The sequence below is a fragment of the Martes martes genome, assembly GCF_963455335.1.
Source record: "Martes martes genome assembly, chromosome: 17".
NCBI classification, from domain to species: Eukaryota; Metazoa; Chordata; class Mammalia; order Carnivora; family Mustelidae; genus Martes; species Martes martes.
In genome coordinates, this window is record NC_137905.1 from 48587931 (window position 1) to 48607277 (window position 19347).

The 19347-nt window shown below is 49.5% G+C and overlaps 1 protein-coding gene across 2 annotated transcripts in view; it reads left to right on the plus strand.

The window, feature by feature from the left end:
* The window catches only part of RELB (RELB proto-oncogene, NF-kB subunit), a 29295-nt gene extending 9984 nt beyond the window's left edge, over nucleotides 1-19311 (plus strand). For both annotated transcript variants that reach the window (XM_080828774.1, XM_080828775.1), the window contains exons 4-11: nucleotides 7035-7192; nucleotides 8510-8601; nucleotides 8789-8920; nucleotides 10303-10407; nucleotides 15138-15353; nucleotides 16096-16164; nucleotides 16285-16362; nucleotides 18501-19311. In XM_080828774.1, coding sequence (XP_080684900.1) covers nucleotides 7035-7192; nucleotides 8510-8601; nucleotides 8789-8920; nucleotides 10303-10407; nucleotides 15138-15353; nucleotides 16096-16164; nucleotides 16285-16362; nucleotides 18501-18889 — 1239 coding nt within the window. In that variant the 3' untranslated portion in view covers nucleotides 18890-19311. The remainder of the gene's footprint in view (nucleotides 1-7034; nucleotides 7193-8509; nucleotides 8602-8788; nucleotides 8921-10302; nucleotides 10408-15137; nucleotides 15354-16095; nucleotides 16165-16284; nucleotides 16363-18500) is intronic.
* Nucleotides 19312-19347: the final 36 nt, after the last annotated feature.

The following is a 19347-nucleotide window of genomic DNA, read 5'->3' on the forward strand; positions in this document are numbered from 1 at the left end:
TGGGGCTCCATCCCAGGACCCTGAGATCATGACCTGAGCCGAAGGCAGAGGCTTTAACCCACTGAGCCACCCAGGCGCCCCAAGATGTGGCTTTTAGTCTTACCAGCTGTATGAATTGAGGCTAGTTCAGTGCTTCTGCTGGCCTCAGTTTCCTCGTCTGTAAAATGGGGTTGGAGTTCCCGTTCCCACAGGATGCTAAGGGGAAACCAGGAAGGTGGACCAGCACCAGAGGGGAGACTCCCTCTTTACTCAGCGAGGTAGTTATTATTTGATTTGGCTCCAGACATTGTGGCCAAAAGCAGCATGCAGGGTGGAATGTTCTGGTTAAAAGAATGGTTTACTTTGAATGGTTTAACGGATTATCAGGCCTGGGGCAAGTGTGATGCCTCGAGGGGCATTTTCATGGGCCCTTATTTAAGGTCTTTAAGGATTTTGTTTATTTTTCCAATTGACAGGGGATTTTTAAAAAAGATTTTATTTATTTATTTGAGACAGAGAGAGAAAGAGTGAGAGAGAGGTGGGGAGGGGCAGAGGGAGCAGGGAGCCTGATGCAGGGCTCAATCCCAGGACCCTGAGATCATGACCTGAGTGGAAGGTAGATGTTCAACTGACTGAGCCACCCAGGCGCCCCTGACAGGGGATTTTTTTTTTTTTCAACTTTATGTCCTAGCTTTTTCTTTGGAAAAATTTAAAACCTACAAGCAATAGACAAGAATAGTACAGCAAACAAGCCTGTTGGCTTATTTGCTTCATGTCTTTCTCTCCCTTTGTACAGACAGTAACAGAGGAAGATTTGAAAGTCAGTTGGAGAGAGGATGACACTTTGCCCAGAATATTTCAGTTTGTGTCCCAGAACAAGAATGTTTTCCTATAGTGTAGGAGCTGTATAATCATAATGCCATCACCACACTCTAGAAGCTTAATTCTCCTCCAAGGATATTATCTGTTATGAAATCCATATTCTAATCCCCCAAATATTCTTTTTCTTTCTTCCTTCCTTTTTTCCTTTCTTCCTTTCTCTCTTTCTTAAAGATTTTATTTATTTATTTGACACAGAGACAACGAGACAGGGGACGAGCAGGGGGAGTGGGAGAGGGAGAAGCAAGCTCCCCACAGAGCAGGGAGCCTGATGCCGGGGCTCAATCCCAGGACCCTGAGATCATGACCTGAGCCGAAGGCAGAGGCTTTAACCCACTGAGCCATCCAGGTGCCCCTAAATATTTTATTTTTAAGTAATCTCTACACCCAACGTGGGGCTTGAACTCAGGACCCTGAGATCGAGAGTCACATGCCCCACCCACTGAGCCAGCCATGCACCATCCCCTCCAAATACGCTTGAGAGCTGTTCTTCTTCTTCTTTTTTTTTTTTTTTTAAGATTTTATTTATTTATTTGACAGAAATCACAAGTAGGCAGAGAGGCAGGCAGTGAGGGAGAGGGGAAAGCAGACTCCCTATCAAGCAGAGAGCCCGGTGCGGGGCTCGATCCCAGGACTGTGGGATCATGACCTGAGCTGAAGGCAGAGGCTTAACCCACTGAGCCACCCAAATGCCCCAAGAGAGAGCTGTTATTCTTGTTGGTCACTTGTTTAATATTCGGTCCAGGATCACATGCTGCGTTTCGCTGGCAGTTCTTGCCATGGTCTGAGTGTTTGTGTCCCCCTAACATGCATCCATTGCGGTCCTAGCCCCCAGTGTAATGGCCTTAGAAGGGAGGGCCCCTGGGGAATGGAGAGGTCATGAGGGCAGAGCTGTCAAGACAGGGATGGATGATTTTGTAAAAGGGACTCCAGAGAGCTCCCGGGCCCCTTCTAGCAGGAAGCCTTCCCCGGAACCCGACCGCACCAGCACCCTCGTCGCAACTTCCACCTCCAGAACTGTGAGAGAGGGATTGTTGTCATTTACGTGCCCTCCAGGTTCATGGGATTTGTGTGTAGCAGCCCGCATGGATGAAGACGGATGTCTTTTGTGTCTTCCGACCTGAGTTCATTTCTCCATCTGACTTCGGGTTTGGGGATGTGGACATTTGTAGGAGGACAGGATTGACGTTTTATCAACTGTCCCACGTTCCGTGTTTGTTGGCCGTTTCCGGATGAGATCAGGTTGTGTGTTTTTGGGGGGGAACACCCCGGTGATGATGCTGTGGCCTTGGCATCTCACATCAGAAGACACGGGCCGGCAGTCTGTCCCACTTTCAGTGATGCGGAGTCAGATTCCACGGTCAATGGGGTGTGTCAGTCTCTCCAGCAGCCATAATGAACTACCCCAGGCTGGGTGCCTTGGACTACACGAATGTATTGTCTTAGCGCTCCGGAGGCTGGAGGGCCAAGATCAAGGTGCCAGCAGATCTGTTTCCTCCGAGGTCGCTCTCCTTGTCTTGCAGACGGCCTCCCTATTGCTGTGTCCTCACTTGTCTGGTGTCTGTGTGTTCAGATGACCTTTTCTTATAAGGACCCCGGGAAGATTGGATAGAGCCCATCCTAACGGCCTCACGAACTTAATCACCTCTTTTTTTTTTTTTTTTTTTAAAGATTTTATTTATTTATTTGACAGAGAGAGACCACAAGTAGGCAGAGAGGCAGGCAGAGAGAGTGAGAGGGAAGCAGGCTCCCCGCCGAGCAGAGAGCCCGATGCGGGGCTCGATCCCAGGACCCTGAGATCACGACCCGAGCCGAAGGCAGCGGCCCAAACCACTGAGCCACCCAGGCACCCACTTAATCACCTCTTTAAAGACTCTGTCTCCAAATTAAGCCACATTCTGAGGTCCCGAGGTTTACGGCTTTAACCTGTGAGTTGCAGGGGGCTGCAATTTAGCCCGTAAGAGCGAGTGCCCCGCTCTTTGTTGTAAGGACACAGCTTTCCTTTGCAATGAGCAACTTACTATGGGGTGATGCTTTGAGGCTGTGTTTTCCCCACCACGTTATTTCTACGTCTTTCCAGGCAGTTTTTTCTGGCTCGGTGTCAGTTTTGATTTCTGGGAGTTAGAACAGGAAATATCTAACAATAGGGGATGACCCGGCTCTGGTTGTGGATTCAGGATTTTTATTCCCATCTTTCAGAGCAGCAGACTGAGGCTCAGAGAGGGGAAGTTACTTGCTCAGGGGCACCCAGCAAGTTTGCTGTAGTAATTCCTAAGCACTCCTGTATGCCCGGTACTTAATAATACCCATTCTACAGATAAGGATGGAACGGAGAGGTTTATCATGCAGATGGCCAGTCCTCGAACCTGGATTTGGTACCAGGTCTGGCTTATTCTAAGGCCTTGTGTGACATCTTAGAGATGAGAAGGTTTTAGCCCTGCAGTTCTCCTGAGTTCTGAGACTGTTGACTCTAAGCTTTTCTGAATCTCCTAACAGTGCAGTGGGGAGCTGGTTAAACGAATAGCTTTAACCCCATCTGATTCAGTGAAATTTATAGACAATATGACATCCGTCTACTCATAATCATCCCCAAATCCATCATGCCCTAACTTTATTTTTTTAAATATTTGTTTATTTATTTGACAGACAGAGATCACAATTAGGCAGAAAGGCAGGCAGAGAAAGAAAGGAGGAAGCAGGCTCCCTGCTGAGCAGAGATTCCCGATGCGGGGCTCGATCCCCGGACCCTGAGATCATGACCTGAGCCGAAGGCAGAGGCTTTAACCCACTGAGCCACCCAGGTGCCCCGATCGTGCCCTAACTTTAATATGAAATGAAAGGAAAATAATACAGCATAATAAGCACCTTTATTTCAATGTGTAAATGCTCCGACACGGCCCCAGGGAATCATAATAAAAGTGCCAGTTGCTTGGGACCTCATGAATGCAGGAGTCCCATAGACAACCTGACCCACGGGGAGGGGGTATTTAATGAATCAAATGCTGTACGGCCAGGGTTACGGTTGGTGATGGGATCTTCCAAAGCGGCGAACAACCCTTAGTGTAAACAAAATCGGTCTTCCCTCAATTAACACAATGGCCCCAGTCCTGGAAAATTCAGTGTATTTTTAAACTATGGGAAAAAAGAGGGGCACCTGGGTGGCTCCGTCGGTTAAGCCTCTGCCTTCGGCTCAGGTTATGATCCCAGGGTCCTGGGGTGGAGTCCGACGTTCTCAGCGGGGAGCCTCCTTCTCCCTCCCTCTCTCTCTCTGCCTGCTGCTCCCGCTGCTTGTGCTCACACACACTCTCTCTCTGTCAAATAAATAAATAAAAATCTTTTTAAAAATTATGGGGAAAAGGACTATATATGTAAAATGGCTAGATCTTGGCTCTGATCATTTAAAACAGGTTTGTCCCCGATGTGAGTGTTGGTGGGATGATCGGAAGTCTTGCAGGACTTGTGTGGGACTGTCCCTGGTATTGCAGGCTGTGTGGCATCTCTGGTCCCGGGTCCTGCCTGCTGTGGGCTGTGGGCTGTGGGTCCCCATCCCTGTGTCAACCCAAATCACCCCCCCAATATCCAAAACGCCCCCTAGAGGGCGATACTCCCCCACAGAGATGCACTCATTCGTTGTTTTTTGGTTTGTTTACTTATTTGTCTGTGCGTAGGCAAGGGCTTTAGAAATTCTTTTTTAGAAGAACTTCTAAAAGCCCTTTTAGAAGGGCTTTACAGGTTCCAGCAGGTCCCTGTGGGGAACCCAGAAAAGCCAGGTGGATCTGGGCTGGGTCTGGCCCGTCTAAAGGGCTAGTTTCTATCTGTTCCTGCTCATGGCTGCTGAGCATGAAATCCTGCCCCAGGTTCCTTAACTAACTTTATTTTTAAAGAGAATCTGGATGGGCTGTCTGGATGGCTCAGTCGTTTAGGCGGCTGCCTTTGGCTCAGGCCATGATCCCAGGGTCCTGGGATTGAGTCCCGCACTGGGCTCCTTGCTCAACAGGGAGCCTGCTTCAACCTCTCTCTCTGTGTCCCACTCACCCTGCTTGGGCTCTCTCTCTCCCTCTCTCTCTGACAAATAAATAAAAATTTTTTATTAAAAATTTTATTTATTTATTCATGAGAGACAGAGAAAGAAAGAGAAGCAGAGGAATAAGGAGAAGCAGGCTCCCCGTTGAGTGAAGAGCCTGAGACCCGGGGCTTGGTCCCTGAGCCAAAGGCAGATGCTTAACAATAAGCTGAGCCACCCAAATAAATAAAATCTTTAAAAAAAAAAAATAGAATCGGAAATCTGGTATAATAGGATGTTTGATACTTTCTATTTTTATTTTTTAAAGATTTTAACTTATTTGAGAGAGAGAATGAGGGGGGATTGGGGGATGGAAAGAGGGAGAAGCAGGCCCCCAGCTGAGCAGGAAGCATGACACAGGGCTGGATCCCAGGACCCTGGGATCATGACCTGAGCTGAAGGCAGACGTTTAATGGACTAAGCCACCTGGGAGCCCCCCCCCAACTTTTTTTTAAAGATTTATTTATTTATTTGAAAGAGAGAGAGGGAGAAAGAAACTTTAGCAGACTCAGAGCTAAGCGGGGAGGACAAGGCGGGGCTTGATCCTATGACCCTGAGATCCCGACGAGGTGAAATCAAGAGTGGGAGGCTTAGAGGACTGGACACCACCCAGGCGTCCCTGTCTCATACTTTTTAAGTGCAGGCTCCAGATTTTCCCCAAATTTGAACAAAAATGTCATCTCTTTTTGTAGTTAAAAAAAAAAGTTTTCTTGAAGTATCATGTGTATATGCAAAATTGCACGTACTTAATGCATCCAGTTTAATGAGTTTGGATGAAACATTTTTTAATTACAAAAAAATGGGAAGAACAGTACAATGATCACCTGTGTGCCCTTAACCTGCATCCGCCAATTGTCGTTTTGCTACCTTCGCTGTCTCTGTCACACTCCTCTGTCCAAACGCACATGCGTGCACACACACACGGATACACGCACACCTTGTTTTTGCTAAACTATTTGCACGTGTGTCGTCAATATCACATTACTTCCCTGTGGGATAGTGGGATAGCGGGATAGTGGGATAGTGGGCACCTCCTGCGAATAAGCTTCCACGTGGTGACAATATTATTAGTATCCCCAGGAAAACTAACGATATCCCATTGTATCATCCAATGTGTTACATTTCCTAGTTGTCCCCCAAATATCCAGTGGCTTCTTTCTCCTCAATCCAGGATCCGGTTAAGGAGCCTACGTTGCATTCAGTTGTCATGTCTCTCTGGTTTCCCCTCAACACGCACTTTTTTTTTTTTTTTAATTGAGTTGCAATTGATCAAATCTTACGTGTACAGCTCTCTACATTTTTGTATATGTATACACCTTGTGATTACCAGCCAGGTCAAAAGATATTATTTGTTCGATTTTCACCGAAATATGATGCCCATCATTTTATTGTCTTTTGTGACACTGATTTTTTTTCACCTGATGACCCGTGATTTGGGCTCATTTGAGGAATCACAGTGAGATTCGGGTGACATACTCCTGGAGAGCTGTCACAGAAGTGAGGTCGTGCCTTCCCAGGGCACCCCGTCAGAGTCCCCAGGTCATCTGGGCCCAGTATTGGTGATGCTGCCCTTGGTCACCTGATTTAGGTGGTGTCCAGTGGGTTTTCCACTGTGAAGGTGCTTTCCTTCCCCGGTCATTAGTAAGTTCTCTGTGGGCAGTACTCAAAGACCCTGTGTGCATCCGAGGTTTTAAAAACTCATAGTGGCTGGGGCGCTCGCATGGCTCAGTCATTAAGCGGCTCCAGTTATCTCAGAGTCCTGGGATTGAGCCCCGTATCGGGCTCCCTGTTCAGCAGGAAGCCTGCTTCTCCCTCTCCACTCCCCCTGCTTGTGTTCCCTCTCTCGCTGTGTCTGTCTGTGTCAGATAAATAAATAAAATCTTTAACAAAACAAAACAAAACTCATAGTGGCCAAAGAAAGCACATCGGCGGGGCAGCTCTCATGTTATGAGGCCCTCAGACCAGCAGCCAGAGAAGCCTTTGGTTTAGGATCTCAGATCCTTTCATCATCCTGGGGGAGAAGCTTGGAGAGCTATCGAAGGAGGCCCCAGGGAGTTTGGATGGGTGCAGGTGTCTGCCAGGGGACCCCAAAAATGCACCTGTCTCCCTGCAGCTCCGGGATTGTGGAGGGCTTCGGGAGGTGGAGGTGACCGCCTGCCTGGTGTGGAAGGACTGGCCTCACCGAGTCCACCCCCACAGCCTCGTGGGGAAAGACTGCACCGACGGCGTCTGCAGGGTGAGGTTACGGCCTCATGTCAGCCCTCGGCACAGGTACTCGACCCCTGATCCCCCCCCAACCCTTCACCCCAGGTCACGGAGGTGCCCAGGGAGACCTTAGGGCAAGGGGCTGCTTGGCCAGATTCTCCCCACTGCATTTCCTCGGTGGGGAGACCAAGGCTGGGCCCGGCAGCAGGGTGGAGGGGCGTGCCCGGGCCTGGGCCCCCATGCACGCACCTTCACACACAGTTGTATTTATGCCCATTTTGTCGAGGCAGAAACTGAGACTTGGAGGAATGGCAGAGCAGGGATTTGACTCCAGACCTGACTTCACTGCAAGATCATCCTTTCTCTTGCTTGATAATTTATGCATTTTTAATAAATTTTTTAAAAAAAGTTTCAGAAAGACTCTACAGTGAAAAACAAATTTCCTTCCACCTTTGGTCATGCAGCTGTCAGTGGTCCTTCCTGGAGACAATTAAAAATATGCTATGCATGTCTATTTTTTTCTCCCCTTACAAATGGTAGCAGACATTTGTACCTCATTTTTAGGTTCCGGTATATCTTGGAGATCATTCCTATAAGCATTTTGAGCTCATCCTTTTTCTTGGCTTCATAGTATTCCAATATACATCTGTACACCATTACTTGAATAAGTCCCCGAGTAATGGGCCCTCAGGATAGTTCCGTGCTCCTGTGGTCCTATTACTAAATGCGTGGCTTTACATATATATCATTTCTTCTCTAGGATCAATTCCTAGAGGCGAACTCGTTGGCTCTAACTTCAGCGATTAACTCTCACTGTAAACTTTCGGTGATTTGAAAATTTAGCAAAGATGTAAGGTCCGTGAGAGGAGGGATTTTGTCTCTTTTGTTCCCCGCTGTGTCCCCCCAGGTTCCCCGTACATGCGGCCTGGCACCCAGTAGGTGTTCAGGAAATACCGCGGAATGAATGAATGCCACCGCATTGTCCACCATATTGTCCTCAATGTAATTGCTGATTATGTTAACGGTCCCACCCGCCATGGGTGAAAGTGCTTGATTCTTCACAACTTCCCCAGTAGGGAGCGTCCTCAGATATTTTGCTGTGTTGATGGGCTTTTTAAAAGTTGGCATCGCAGTGATGTTTCCTTTGCCGCTTTCTCATTCTAAAGGAGGCGGCCCCGTGTTTTTGTGCAGTAAAGATGAGGGGCACCCCCAGGTGCTCTCGAGACTCCCCAACACTCCTGAGAAGTTGAAACCCCAGGCCCCTCCCAATGCTGGGGCCCCTGAGACTGTGAGCCCCGAGGCAGCCTCTCTGCTGGAGTTAGGGCTAAACCTGCCTCTTCATGAGTGCCTCCCTTCACCCATTCCTCCCCCCTCCCCATTCAGCTTTAACAATCTGGGCATCCAGTGTGTGAGGAAGAAGGAGATTGAGGCCGCCATTGAGCGCAAGATTCAGCTGGGCATCGACCCTTACAATGGTGAGGCCCTGAAACCAGCCTGACTGTCTTGTCTTCCTGAACCCCCTTGTGCCCTCTGACACCCCATTTCCCCCCTTCTCCCTTCTCCGGTATCCACTATCTCCCCAACCCTCTCCCTTCGTTGTCTTCCATCTCCCCGCCAGAGTCTCCCTCCTCCACCCTCAGCATCCCCATATCTCTCCTATAGCCGGTTCCCTGAAGAACCATCAGGAGGTAGACATGAATGTCGTGAGGATCTGCTTCCAGGCCTCATACAGGGACCAGCAAGGACAGATGCGCCGCATGGACCCTGTGCTCTCCGAGCCTGTCTATGACAAGAGTGAGTCTAGGGTGCGGGGCGTATCAGGGTTATTGTTGGCCACAGGTCCTGGAAAGGCCCACGTACGATGGCATGGACAAACAGGCTGTATGGAGTGCAGGCTGTACACTGCCCAAGTCCAGTGGTCAGCATTTATGAAGTGGTCTGTGGAAACAAGGCCTTCTCGTACGGTAGAGTGCACAATCTGTACCACTATACTAGGCAAGTCTAAGGAAGAGGCAACATGAGTAGTAATAATTTTCTCTTTTATACAGAATATAATGTATTCCCCAGAATCTCCCCTCTCCCCCTGTAGACTTCTGCTTATGTCTCATTGGCCAGAACTTGGTCTCATGGTGGCCCCTAGTTGCAGGGGAGTCTGGGAAAGCAAATATTTAGGGTTTCCATCTTCTACAGAGGGATATGGGTATGAAAGAGGAGATTGGGAATGGCTGTTAGGTTTTAGGCAGTGACTGCCACAAGTATCAAAATGGGAAGAGAAATTAATCCAGTCAGGTGGGTGCAAATGACAGAATTCCAATTCAAAAGAGCTGAAGGAGAAAAAAAAAGTTTGTTTGTTCCATTAACTTAAAAGGTCTGAGGTAGTAAAGTGCTTCAGGTCTGGCTGTATCTAGGTGCTCAATGATGTCATTAAGGATCTCTTTCCATCTTTCAGCTATACTTCCTTCGAGTTAGAGTCATTTTTGGCACAGCCCATCCATGGTGGGGACAAAATGACTGTATGCAGCTCTAGGCTTATATCCTACCAGCTTGGAACCTCTCCCCCATGCCCAAAGAGAGCTTCCTTTACCCAGTATTTTTGGCTGGAGTCTCAGGGCTGTTTCTCATTGGCCTGGTTTGGGTCATGTGCTCCTCTGTGACCAATCAGCTATGGTCAGGTGGAGGCAATGCTCTAATTGGCCAGGTTTGGGGCATGTGATCACTGCTGAACTAGGGAGTGGGTTCTGCCCTATCCAGTCCCCAGGACTGAAATGGGACGGGGAGGCGGTTTCCTAGAAGGGAACTAGAGGGGCTGTTGACAGAAAATGGTCTGAGATTGCTAGACGGGTGAAAACCACAGGTCTCCACTATGGATTTCAGGCCATTAATCCTCATCTACGAATGGTCTTGACCCCTGACCCCACCAACTCTCCTCTGAGGGCTGATGGCCTCCCTTTGGGCCCTCAGCCTGGAGGACTTGAGATTGTCCATCAACTCGTCTGTCTGAGCATCTTCTTTCTCTCCCCGGACCGGGTCCCAGGAGGATCAGACGCCCCCGCCCCCTGGCTTCTCCATTCCTTATCTCTGCATGGCGTCTGGTGGGCACCCACGGGGTACCTGCTGAGAGTTTGATGACTGAATTCTCATCCTTTCTTATATACCACTAACTCTGGCGCTTGCAGAGTCCACAAACACGTCAGAGCTGCGGATTTGCCGAATCAACAAGGAGAGCGGGCCATGCACGGGTGGCGAGGAGCTCTACCTGCTGTGTGACAAGGTGCAGAAAGGTGAGGGACCTGGGACAGCGCGTGGGTGGAATACCATCAAGTGGCTTGCCCTGCATGGGGGAGCCAGGAAGCCCGGAGGTGGGAGCACAAGGTGGAGCTGGTTAGTGGGGGTGGTGCAGTGGAAGGATCCAGAACTCTGGTTTGGGAGTCAGACTGCAAACAGCCCATCGGTTCATTCACTCACGGAGCTGCTCACTCACTGGTTCGTGTACAAAGATGCAGAGCTGTGTGTGCTGGCCATGCTGGGTGCCAGGCTGTGCTCCCTACCACCGACTCCCAGGACCCTGACCTTAAAATCTTGGAGCCCTATAAATAAATTCTTAATGGGGGCTGGATGAGGGCTACAGATGAAGAAAATGGAGACTGGAGAAGTATCTCCTCCATTCATGTCTATTCAAATGTCCCTTCTTCAGATAAGGTTTTAAAAAAAAATAGGTGTGGGCACCTCTGCAGCTCAGTCGGTTACACTTCTGACTCTTGGTTGCAGCTCAGGTCTTGATCGCAGGGTTGTGCGTTCAAGCCCAGTGCTGGCAAAACCAAAAAGCCAACAGTCGGTGCACACAAGCATTGCCTGGCTGGAGAGAGCTTTCCCTCTTACTGTATATATCTTTTCTGTATCCTCTCCATTTTTTATCCTGTGACTTTGTTATGAATAATGTCACCACCTAATGATCTAACCTAAGAGATCTAACATGTCTCTTCCTTTTCCTGTGTGCCAAGCTCTGTTATAGGCACTTTCTACACCTCACTCGTTAGCTCGTATGATTGCCTAACAGTTCTATAAGGTAGATCCAATTATTACCTCTCTTTTAGAGAGGAGGAAACGAAGGCACAGAAAGGTTAAGTAACCTGCACCAGGTCACACAGCTAGGCAGGAAGAGACAGAATTTGAACGCAGGTGGTCTGTGCTCCTAATCATTCTTCTGGGAGGACAAATAGAAGAGAAAGAGAGTTGAAAAAGCTTCGGGAAGATGGAGAAAAGTAGTATTTTGAGAAAAATAATTCTGAGGAAGGGGATAGGGAAGAATGGCTGGCGGGGGGAGGTTGTGGGCACAATTTTACCCAGTGGGGCCAGAGAAGACTATGTAAGGAGATGCCACGGAGGGAACAGCAAGTGCATAGGCCCTGGGGTGGTAGCAGGTCTCATCGTTGGAGGCCAATGGCAAAGCCAATGGGACAAGAGGGAAGCAGAGTGGGAGAACCTGTCTCAGCCTCAGGAATCCCTTCCCATCCTTTCTCGTGCTCTGTGATTCTATAGTTAACATCTGTCTCCCCCCACTGGCTTGTATAGGGTAGGACTGTCTTGGGAGCCGTTGTGTCCCCCAAACTACTCAGTCCAAGGTCAATCACCCATGAAGTTCTCAGGGAAAAAACATTTCTTTTTACAGAGAAAAAAATGTTTTTACTTGTTCGTTTTTTGGGGGGGCCACAAGTTGCACTCTTTAAAAAAAAAAAAAACATTTTAAAGTGTAAAATTCAGTGGCATTAGTACACTTGCGATGCTGTAGCACAGCTAACTTCCTAGTTCCAGAACGTTTTCATCATCCCAGAGAGAAAGCCCGAACCCCATTCTGCTGTATAAGCAGTCATGCCACAATCTTCCCTCCTCTAGCCCCTGGCAACCACTGATCTGTTTCTGCCTGCGGATTTGCCTCTTCTGGGCATTTCGTGTAAATGGAATCCTACAGTAGGTGGCCTTGCGTGGCTGGCTTCTTTCAAGTGATAATACAGATCAGTGCTTCATTCCTTTTTATGGTGGGATGATACTCCATCGTATGGATATTGGATTTGTTTATCCATTTGTAAGTTGGTGGACATTTGGGTGGTTTCCATCTTTTGGCTGTCATGAAGTGTTGCTACGAGCATTCGCACGTTTGTGTGTAAGTTTTTGTTGGAACACCTGTCTTCAGTCCTCTTGGATCTATGCCCAGGAGTGGGAGAGAGATTCTTATAAAATTTTGAGTGAATGAGCACCTGAAGGGTGAGTGGTTCCTCTGTGCTGGGCCCTTGTGTTAGGCCGTGCTGCGACACGGCGATGACAGAGACGGGCCCGGGCTCTGCTCTCACAGGGCTCCCAGTTTAGTGTGGGGGGCAGGGTAGGGAAAGAAACATGAATTACAAGTGTGAGTTCTGCTGAGAGGGAAGAAGACTGAGCACGAAGACTGGACAGAAACACTAAAACAGTAGGAAGACCAGGTAGGGGCTGGGCATCTTGGAAGGCTTCCCAGAGGAGGTGATATTTCAGCCAAGATCTGAGGAATGCCAAGAAGATTGTTAGGATCCTGGGAGCTGGGGCGAGGGCAGGGAAGCTGTTCCACGTGTGTGTGAATAACTAGAGGCAGCTGTGAGTCCTGTTCCATTCCTTGTTCACTGGCCGGCCGGCCTTGGGCTGGTGACTTCACCACCCCGAGCTTCTGTTCCCTTATCCCTTTATGAGTTGGTGTTAGGATGAGACAGGATCTCACTTACCCAAGAACTACACTGCAAAGAATTAGCATATACTGAGAATTTCTGAGCACCAAGCCTGAAGCTAGGACTTTGCATAATCCTAATAAAAGCAATCATACTTAATGTGGGCTGAGCACCTTTACTCAGAGTGATTCCGTTAATCCTCCTAGCAAGCCTGTGAGGTAGGTATGCTGATTTTGTTTCTTTTTAGGTGAGGAAACTAAGCACAGAGATATTAGGTAACTTCCCCAAGCCCTTAGGAGCTGGTGGCGAGGAGCTCTAGCCCACCTGGATTCCCATCTGGGCTCCACCACATATTGGCTTTGTGACCTTGGGCAAGTGCCTTTACATCTCTGTGCCTTTGCTTCGTCCTCTATATAATGGGTTTCCTAAAGATACTTTTTTCAATAAGATTGTTGTGTGACTTAGAGGCAATCTGTGTATGTGTGATATATATAAAGCCTCCATAGATGAAATTAGTGCGATGAGAGGCAACGCAATAAGACAAGAAAAAGAAATAACAGGCAGAATAGCATACTGTATCCTGACTATTCTGCTACCAGCTGTGTGACCTTGGGTAAGTCTCTTTCCTCTTCCACGCCTCAGTTTCCACATGTTTAAAATGGGCGTGTCAAAGAGTTAATATAGCGGGTCTGAGACTGTTACCCTTTGAAAGGCCTGCTTACAAGGTTGACTCATGGCTGGCTTTTGAGAACTTGGATTTTGAGAGGACTCCCACTATTCCCTGACTGATGAGAGGGACTCATGGTGCTTAAACTGTTTGTATGGGCAATGTGGTTTGCGCTGAACACCAGCTCTGCTTCTGGAAGCCTGAAATTTTGATATATGCCAGGCAGAGATTGCCTATATAATCAGCTGCCAATAAAAACTCTGGGAACTGAGTCTCCAGTGAGCTTCCCTGATAGCTAGCATCTCCCGTGTGTGGTCACAGTTTGTTACTGGGGGGTGGGGGATTAGCGTGTTCTCTGTGACTCCACGGAGAGAGGACTCTTGGAAGCTCATGCAGGCGTCCCTTCCTTTACTGAGGTTGCTAGTATCTTTTTGCCAAAGTAAATCATAGCATGAGTATGACTATATGGTGAGTCCCATGAGTCCTCTTAGTGAATCACTAAATCTGATGGTGGGGAACATCTGACGTGGTGAGGATATTAACTCTACCTGCCTCTCAGGTTGGTAAAAGGTTTGAATGAGATAATATATAAAACTATATAAAATACTTAGTGACTGGGACACAGTGGGTGCTCAACAAGAGGTTAGCTGCTGCTATGATTAGTTTTATTTATTTATTTTTTTAAGATTTATTTATTTTAGAGGGGCACTTGAGTGGCTCAGTCAGTTAAGCATATGACTCTTGGTTTCAGCCCAGGTCATGATCTCAGGGTCATGAGATGGAGCCCCCATTGGGCTTTGTGCCCAGTGGGCAGTCTGCTTGAGATTTTCTTCCTGTCCCTCTGCCCCTCCCCCTGCTTGGCGCATGCATTCTTTTTTTTCAAGATTTTATTTATTTATTTGATACAGAGAGAGATCACAGTAGGTAGAGGCAGGCAGAGAGAGGGGGAAGCAGGCTCCCTGCTGAGCAGAGAGCCGGATGTGGGGCTCGATCCCAGGACCCTGAGATCATGACCTGAGCCGAAGGCAGAGGCTTAACCCACTGAGTCACCCAGGCACCCGTGCACATGCATTCTTTCTCTCTCTCTAAAATAAAATAAAATCTTAAAAAATATTTATTTTAGAGAGAGCGAGCACGTGCACACATGCGCTTGAGTTGGGGAGGGGCAGAGGGAAAGGGAGAAAATTCTAAGCAGACTCCCTGCTGGGCACGGAGCCCAATGGGGGGCTCCATCCCATGACCCTGAGATTATGACCTGAGCCAAAACCAAGAGTCAGATGCTTAACCAACTGAGCCACCCAGGTGCCCCTCTGATTAGTTTTAGTGTTAAGAATATCAACATTGGGGGCTCCTTGCTGTTTCAGTTGGTAGAACGTGCAAGTTTTGATCTTGGAGTTGTGAGTTCAAGCCCCGTGTTGGGCATGGAGCTCTCTTAAAACCAAAAGTATTTAAACTTCATGCATATATATATATATATATATATATATATATACACACACACACACACACACACATACACATATATATAAGTGTGTATATATATATATATTTTTAAAGAGAATATCAATATTGATTTGGGGGGAGGCTGACTGAGTTGGGGGCCTGGTGGGCCAGCATCCTGGCTCAGCTGATGTCCCCACTTTCCCGCCAGAGGATATATCGGTGGTGTTTAGCAGGGCCTCCTGGGAAGGCCGGGCTGACTTCTCCCAGGCCGATGTGCACCGCCAGATCGCCATTGTGTTCAAGACACCACCCTATGAGGACCTGGAGATCGTTGAGCCTGTGACCGTGAATGTCTTCCTGCAGCGGCTTACTGACGGGGTCTGCAGTGAGCCTCTGCCCTTCACATACCTGCCTCGGGACCATGGTAACCACAGCAATCCAGGGTGACCCGCTGCCCAGAGACCAGGTCTTTGGCCTAGAAGGGACAGGGGAAGAGGCAGAAGTAAAACACAGCCTCGTGACTGCACAGACTGGGGTTTGGTTCCTGGTTCCCCCTCTTACTGGTTGTGTGTCCTTGGTCTCTCCCTGAACCTCTGTCTCCTCTTGCACAAAGTGGAAGTAATAGTACCTATCTGATGGCATTTGGGGAGTATTTGATTATTTCTTCCCTCAGCATGCCTGCTCATGCCCGACCCTGTACTGGGTGGTTCTAGGGACACTGCAGTGACCCAAGATGGCCCCAGCCCCACCCTCATAAGTCTCACAGTTCTGTAGTGGGGATGGAATTGCTCAGGGGACTCAATTGCTCAGAGGGGGCATTTGACCCAGGCTTTGAGGTTAGGGAGGGCTTCCTGGAGGAGGGGACAGTTGAGCTGAGAATGTGGGGTTGACTAAGCAGTTCTCCAGGGGAAGTAGTGGGAGTTGGGAAATAGGGTTTCAAGCAGCTGGAGTAGCAAGTGCAAAGGTCCTGAGGCAGGATCATGCTGCAGTGTCCCAGGAACAACACAGAAATGGATTTGGGTTGCATTTTGATTAAGATGTGGATATCTCTTTGCATTGGTTGGCCAAGAACTAGAACAGCTCAATGACTTCCTAAGTAGTCTCTATAATTAAGTCTTAATTATTATTGTTGATGGATAACATCACCCCTGTTATCTCCTGAACAGACAGTTATGGCGTGGACAAGAAGCGGAAACGGGGGATACCTGACGTCCTCGGGGAGCTGAAGAGCTCGGGTGTGTCCCTTTGCCCCTTTCCACACCCATCTCCTGGTTCCTGGGAGGGGATGGCTAAGCCCTAGGCTGGGGAGAAAGGGCCGTGAGGGTCCAGGGGTCCTCATCTCTGCCTTCCCTCAGACCCCCATGGCATCGAGAGCAAACGGCGGAAGAAAAAGCCAGCCTTCCTGGATCACTTCCTGCCCAACCCCAGCTCAGGTGGGTCACGGCGCAGGTGGGTCCCCGCCGAGGGCAAGCTCCTGCTCTCTGAAGTGGGATGAGTGTGAGCTGCAGCCCTGCTTCTGGCCTCTTCGGGAGCTCCCCAAAAGCTCCCCCAAGGCCAGGAACTGACATCTTAGGCAGCAGCATGAAGTAGAAAGAAGAACAGCTCTGGACACCATCCGGAGGCTCTGATCTCTGCTGGGCTGTTCAGTGGCTGTGTGACCCCCACCAAGTTGCTCCACCTCTCTGAGCCTCAGCGGCTCCCTTGAAAAGTTTCACCATAGACCGCCCCCCATTGGCCTTTCAGATTTTAATGCATTTATTTTACAGACACTACATCACCGGCACATAAGTGCGTTGTATAGGTCTACTCTTTGAATCGAAATCATATCACGCCCCCCCCCCATTTTACTGGTGAAGAAACTGAGGCCCGGAAAGGTGAAGTTTCTCAGCTGAGGTCGCCGCATGTGTGGTGGAGCAGGGAGCTGTACCCAGGCAGCTGTACAGACGAGTGATGAAACACTACGTAGAGCAGGTAGCAGGGAGTGGATGGTAGATAAATGGGACGGGTTGTCAGAGCCAGCCAACCTTAATCCAGAGCCTGTCTCTAGCCCAACCACCCTCTGGTCTGTTCTCCCTGTGCCTTCATCTCAACTCACATGCCAGCCTCCACTTCCTGGGAACTGCAGCCCTATCTGGCTGCGATCAGAAGCCTCCCCTCCGACTGACCACTGGCTCTAAGAACACTCCCCCTAAGAACCCAGCTACCCCAGGGCGCCCAGCTCTCCCACTGACCTCTGACAGCCAACCGCTCAGAGTCTGCTGAGCCTGGACCACTCCAGCCAGTCCCACCCTGGAGGTTTCAGGGATCACCCGTTGTTCCCCCTACCCACTGCCCCTGGTAACCACTGCTCAGAGCCCCACCCATCGCAACCACCAATCCTAGCCCGCTTTGCCAGCCTTCCGTCCCCTATTCCCAAAGCCTCTCCTCACTAGCCATCTGCCATTCATCTACCTCCTCCATCACCCCAACTTTCCAGTGCCTAAAGGCCCCCCTCCCCAATCCTTCGGACAAAGCTGCTCTGGCATGATAGCATAATGGTTAGGAGCATGGCCTCTGGAATTAGACTGAGTTTGGATTCTGAGGCCTGAATTTAGCCACTGTGGGATCTCTTTGGGATCTCATCTCTCAGATGGAAACCTTACCTCTTAGGGTCCTTTTTAGAATTTAGTGAGGTCGTATCACACAGTTAGTTAGCATAGTGGCTGGCACAGAGTTAGTGCTCAGGAGATCTTAGGAACTTGACAGATAAGAATGCCACCTGTGTTTGTTATGGTCATGTTTAGCTGCATTCATAGCAAACCCCAAATTAACTGGGACTTCAACAGGCTAAACTTTTACTTCTCCTCTCAGGTAAACAGAGGTAGATAGTCCTGGGATGGTTTAGAGACTGTTATGATCATCAGAGACCCAAGCATGCTTCTGCCATTTTCAACTCATAGTTTCCATCTCCTGGTCCAAGATGGCTGCCAAAGTTCCAGCCTTCATGCCTGCGTTCCAGCGAGGAGCTTAGTTGCATGACCACATTTAGCTCTAAGGGAGGCTGGGAAATAGAGTCCCTGGAGAAGAGACACAGCTGCCCTGGGTCTCTTTCTGAGATAAGCATAAGACGCCTTTGCTGGTGAGGTTTGTCTTGTCTCAGAGAAAGACTCTCCTCTATATAATTTTACCATCTCCACATAATTTTACCTTCCAGTTTGGGGCCTGGTGACTTCTCATTTGGGTCTCCTGTGTGTGGGGATTTCATTTTTGGGGTGGTCTCTAATTTGGAGGAGGAGGGACTTTAGAGCCTCTTCAACTTCTTTATTTTTTGGATAAACTTCCCAGCCCTGCTGGAGCATGGTTGGAACCCCGATGCTACAACTGGCCAGCTATGTGTGAGTGAATTATTTTGCCTCAGTTTGCTCATTAAAGGAGGATGGTGATAGTTCCTACCCTGGGGTTCTCCTTGGGATTAAAGGAGGCCACAGTGATAATGCATTTGTACTGTCAGGGCACTGGAGTTACTGCGTGTTGGAGTTAGCCCCCGAAGTTGCCGCTAAAGGCATCCTACTTCTTTTCTCTATTCATGTAGGCCCGTTCCTCCCGCCGTCAGCCCTGCTGCCGGACACAGACTTCTTCTCTGGTACCGTGTCCCTCCCCGGCCTGGAGCCCCCCGGTGGGCCGGACCTTCTGGACGACGGCTTTGCTTACGATGACGCCACGGCCCCCACACTTTTCACCATGCTGGACATGCTGCCCCCTGCGCCGCCACTCGTCAGCGCTGTCACGGGCAATGGGGCTGCAGGGCCCGCGGTTGGAGATCCTTCCGGCCCCGAGCCAATGACGCTGGACTCATACCAGGCCCCAGGCCCTGGGGACGGGGGCACGGCCAGCCTTGTGGGCAGCAACATGTTCCCCAACCAGTACCGGGAGGTGGGCTTTGGGGGAGGCCTCCTGTCTCCAGGGCCGGAGGCTACGTAGCCCCGAGGCGCTGGAGGAGAGGCGCTAGGTGGGGAGGGAGGGAGGTGGAAGGGGCCGGTGCAAACCCAGCCAGGATGTCCAGCACCTCCATCCCCTTGGGCCACCCTTGGTCGGTCTTCCAACCTCCTCATCCTTCTGAATGGGACATCTTCAGCGCTGGTGAGAAGCTCCGTAGCACCGGTTTCCCCTGAGCCCATTTTACAAATGAGAAAACCGAGTCCGGAGAGGAAAAGGGGCTTGGCTCCCATGCACCAGCTTGTAAAGCTGCCTCAGTCCCCACGAGTGGGGGCCCCTTCTCCAGGAGGATTCTGGAGTGTACATATGGGAGAAAGGTGCAGATCCTCAGCTTTCCTCCCCCGAGTTTGAAGGTGGGGGGTAAAGATTGTTTGTTCTGAGTCTTCCCAATAAAGATGAGTTTTTGAGCCTTGGGAGTCTGGTCTCTTCTCCGCTGGGGAAAC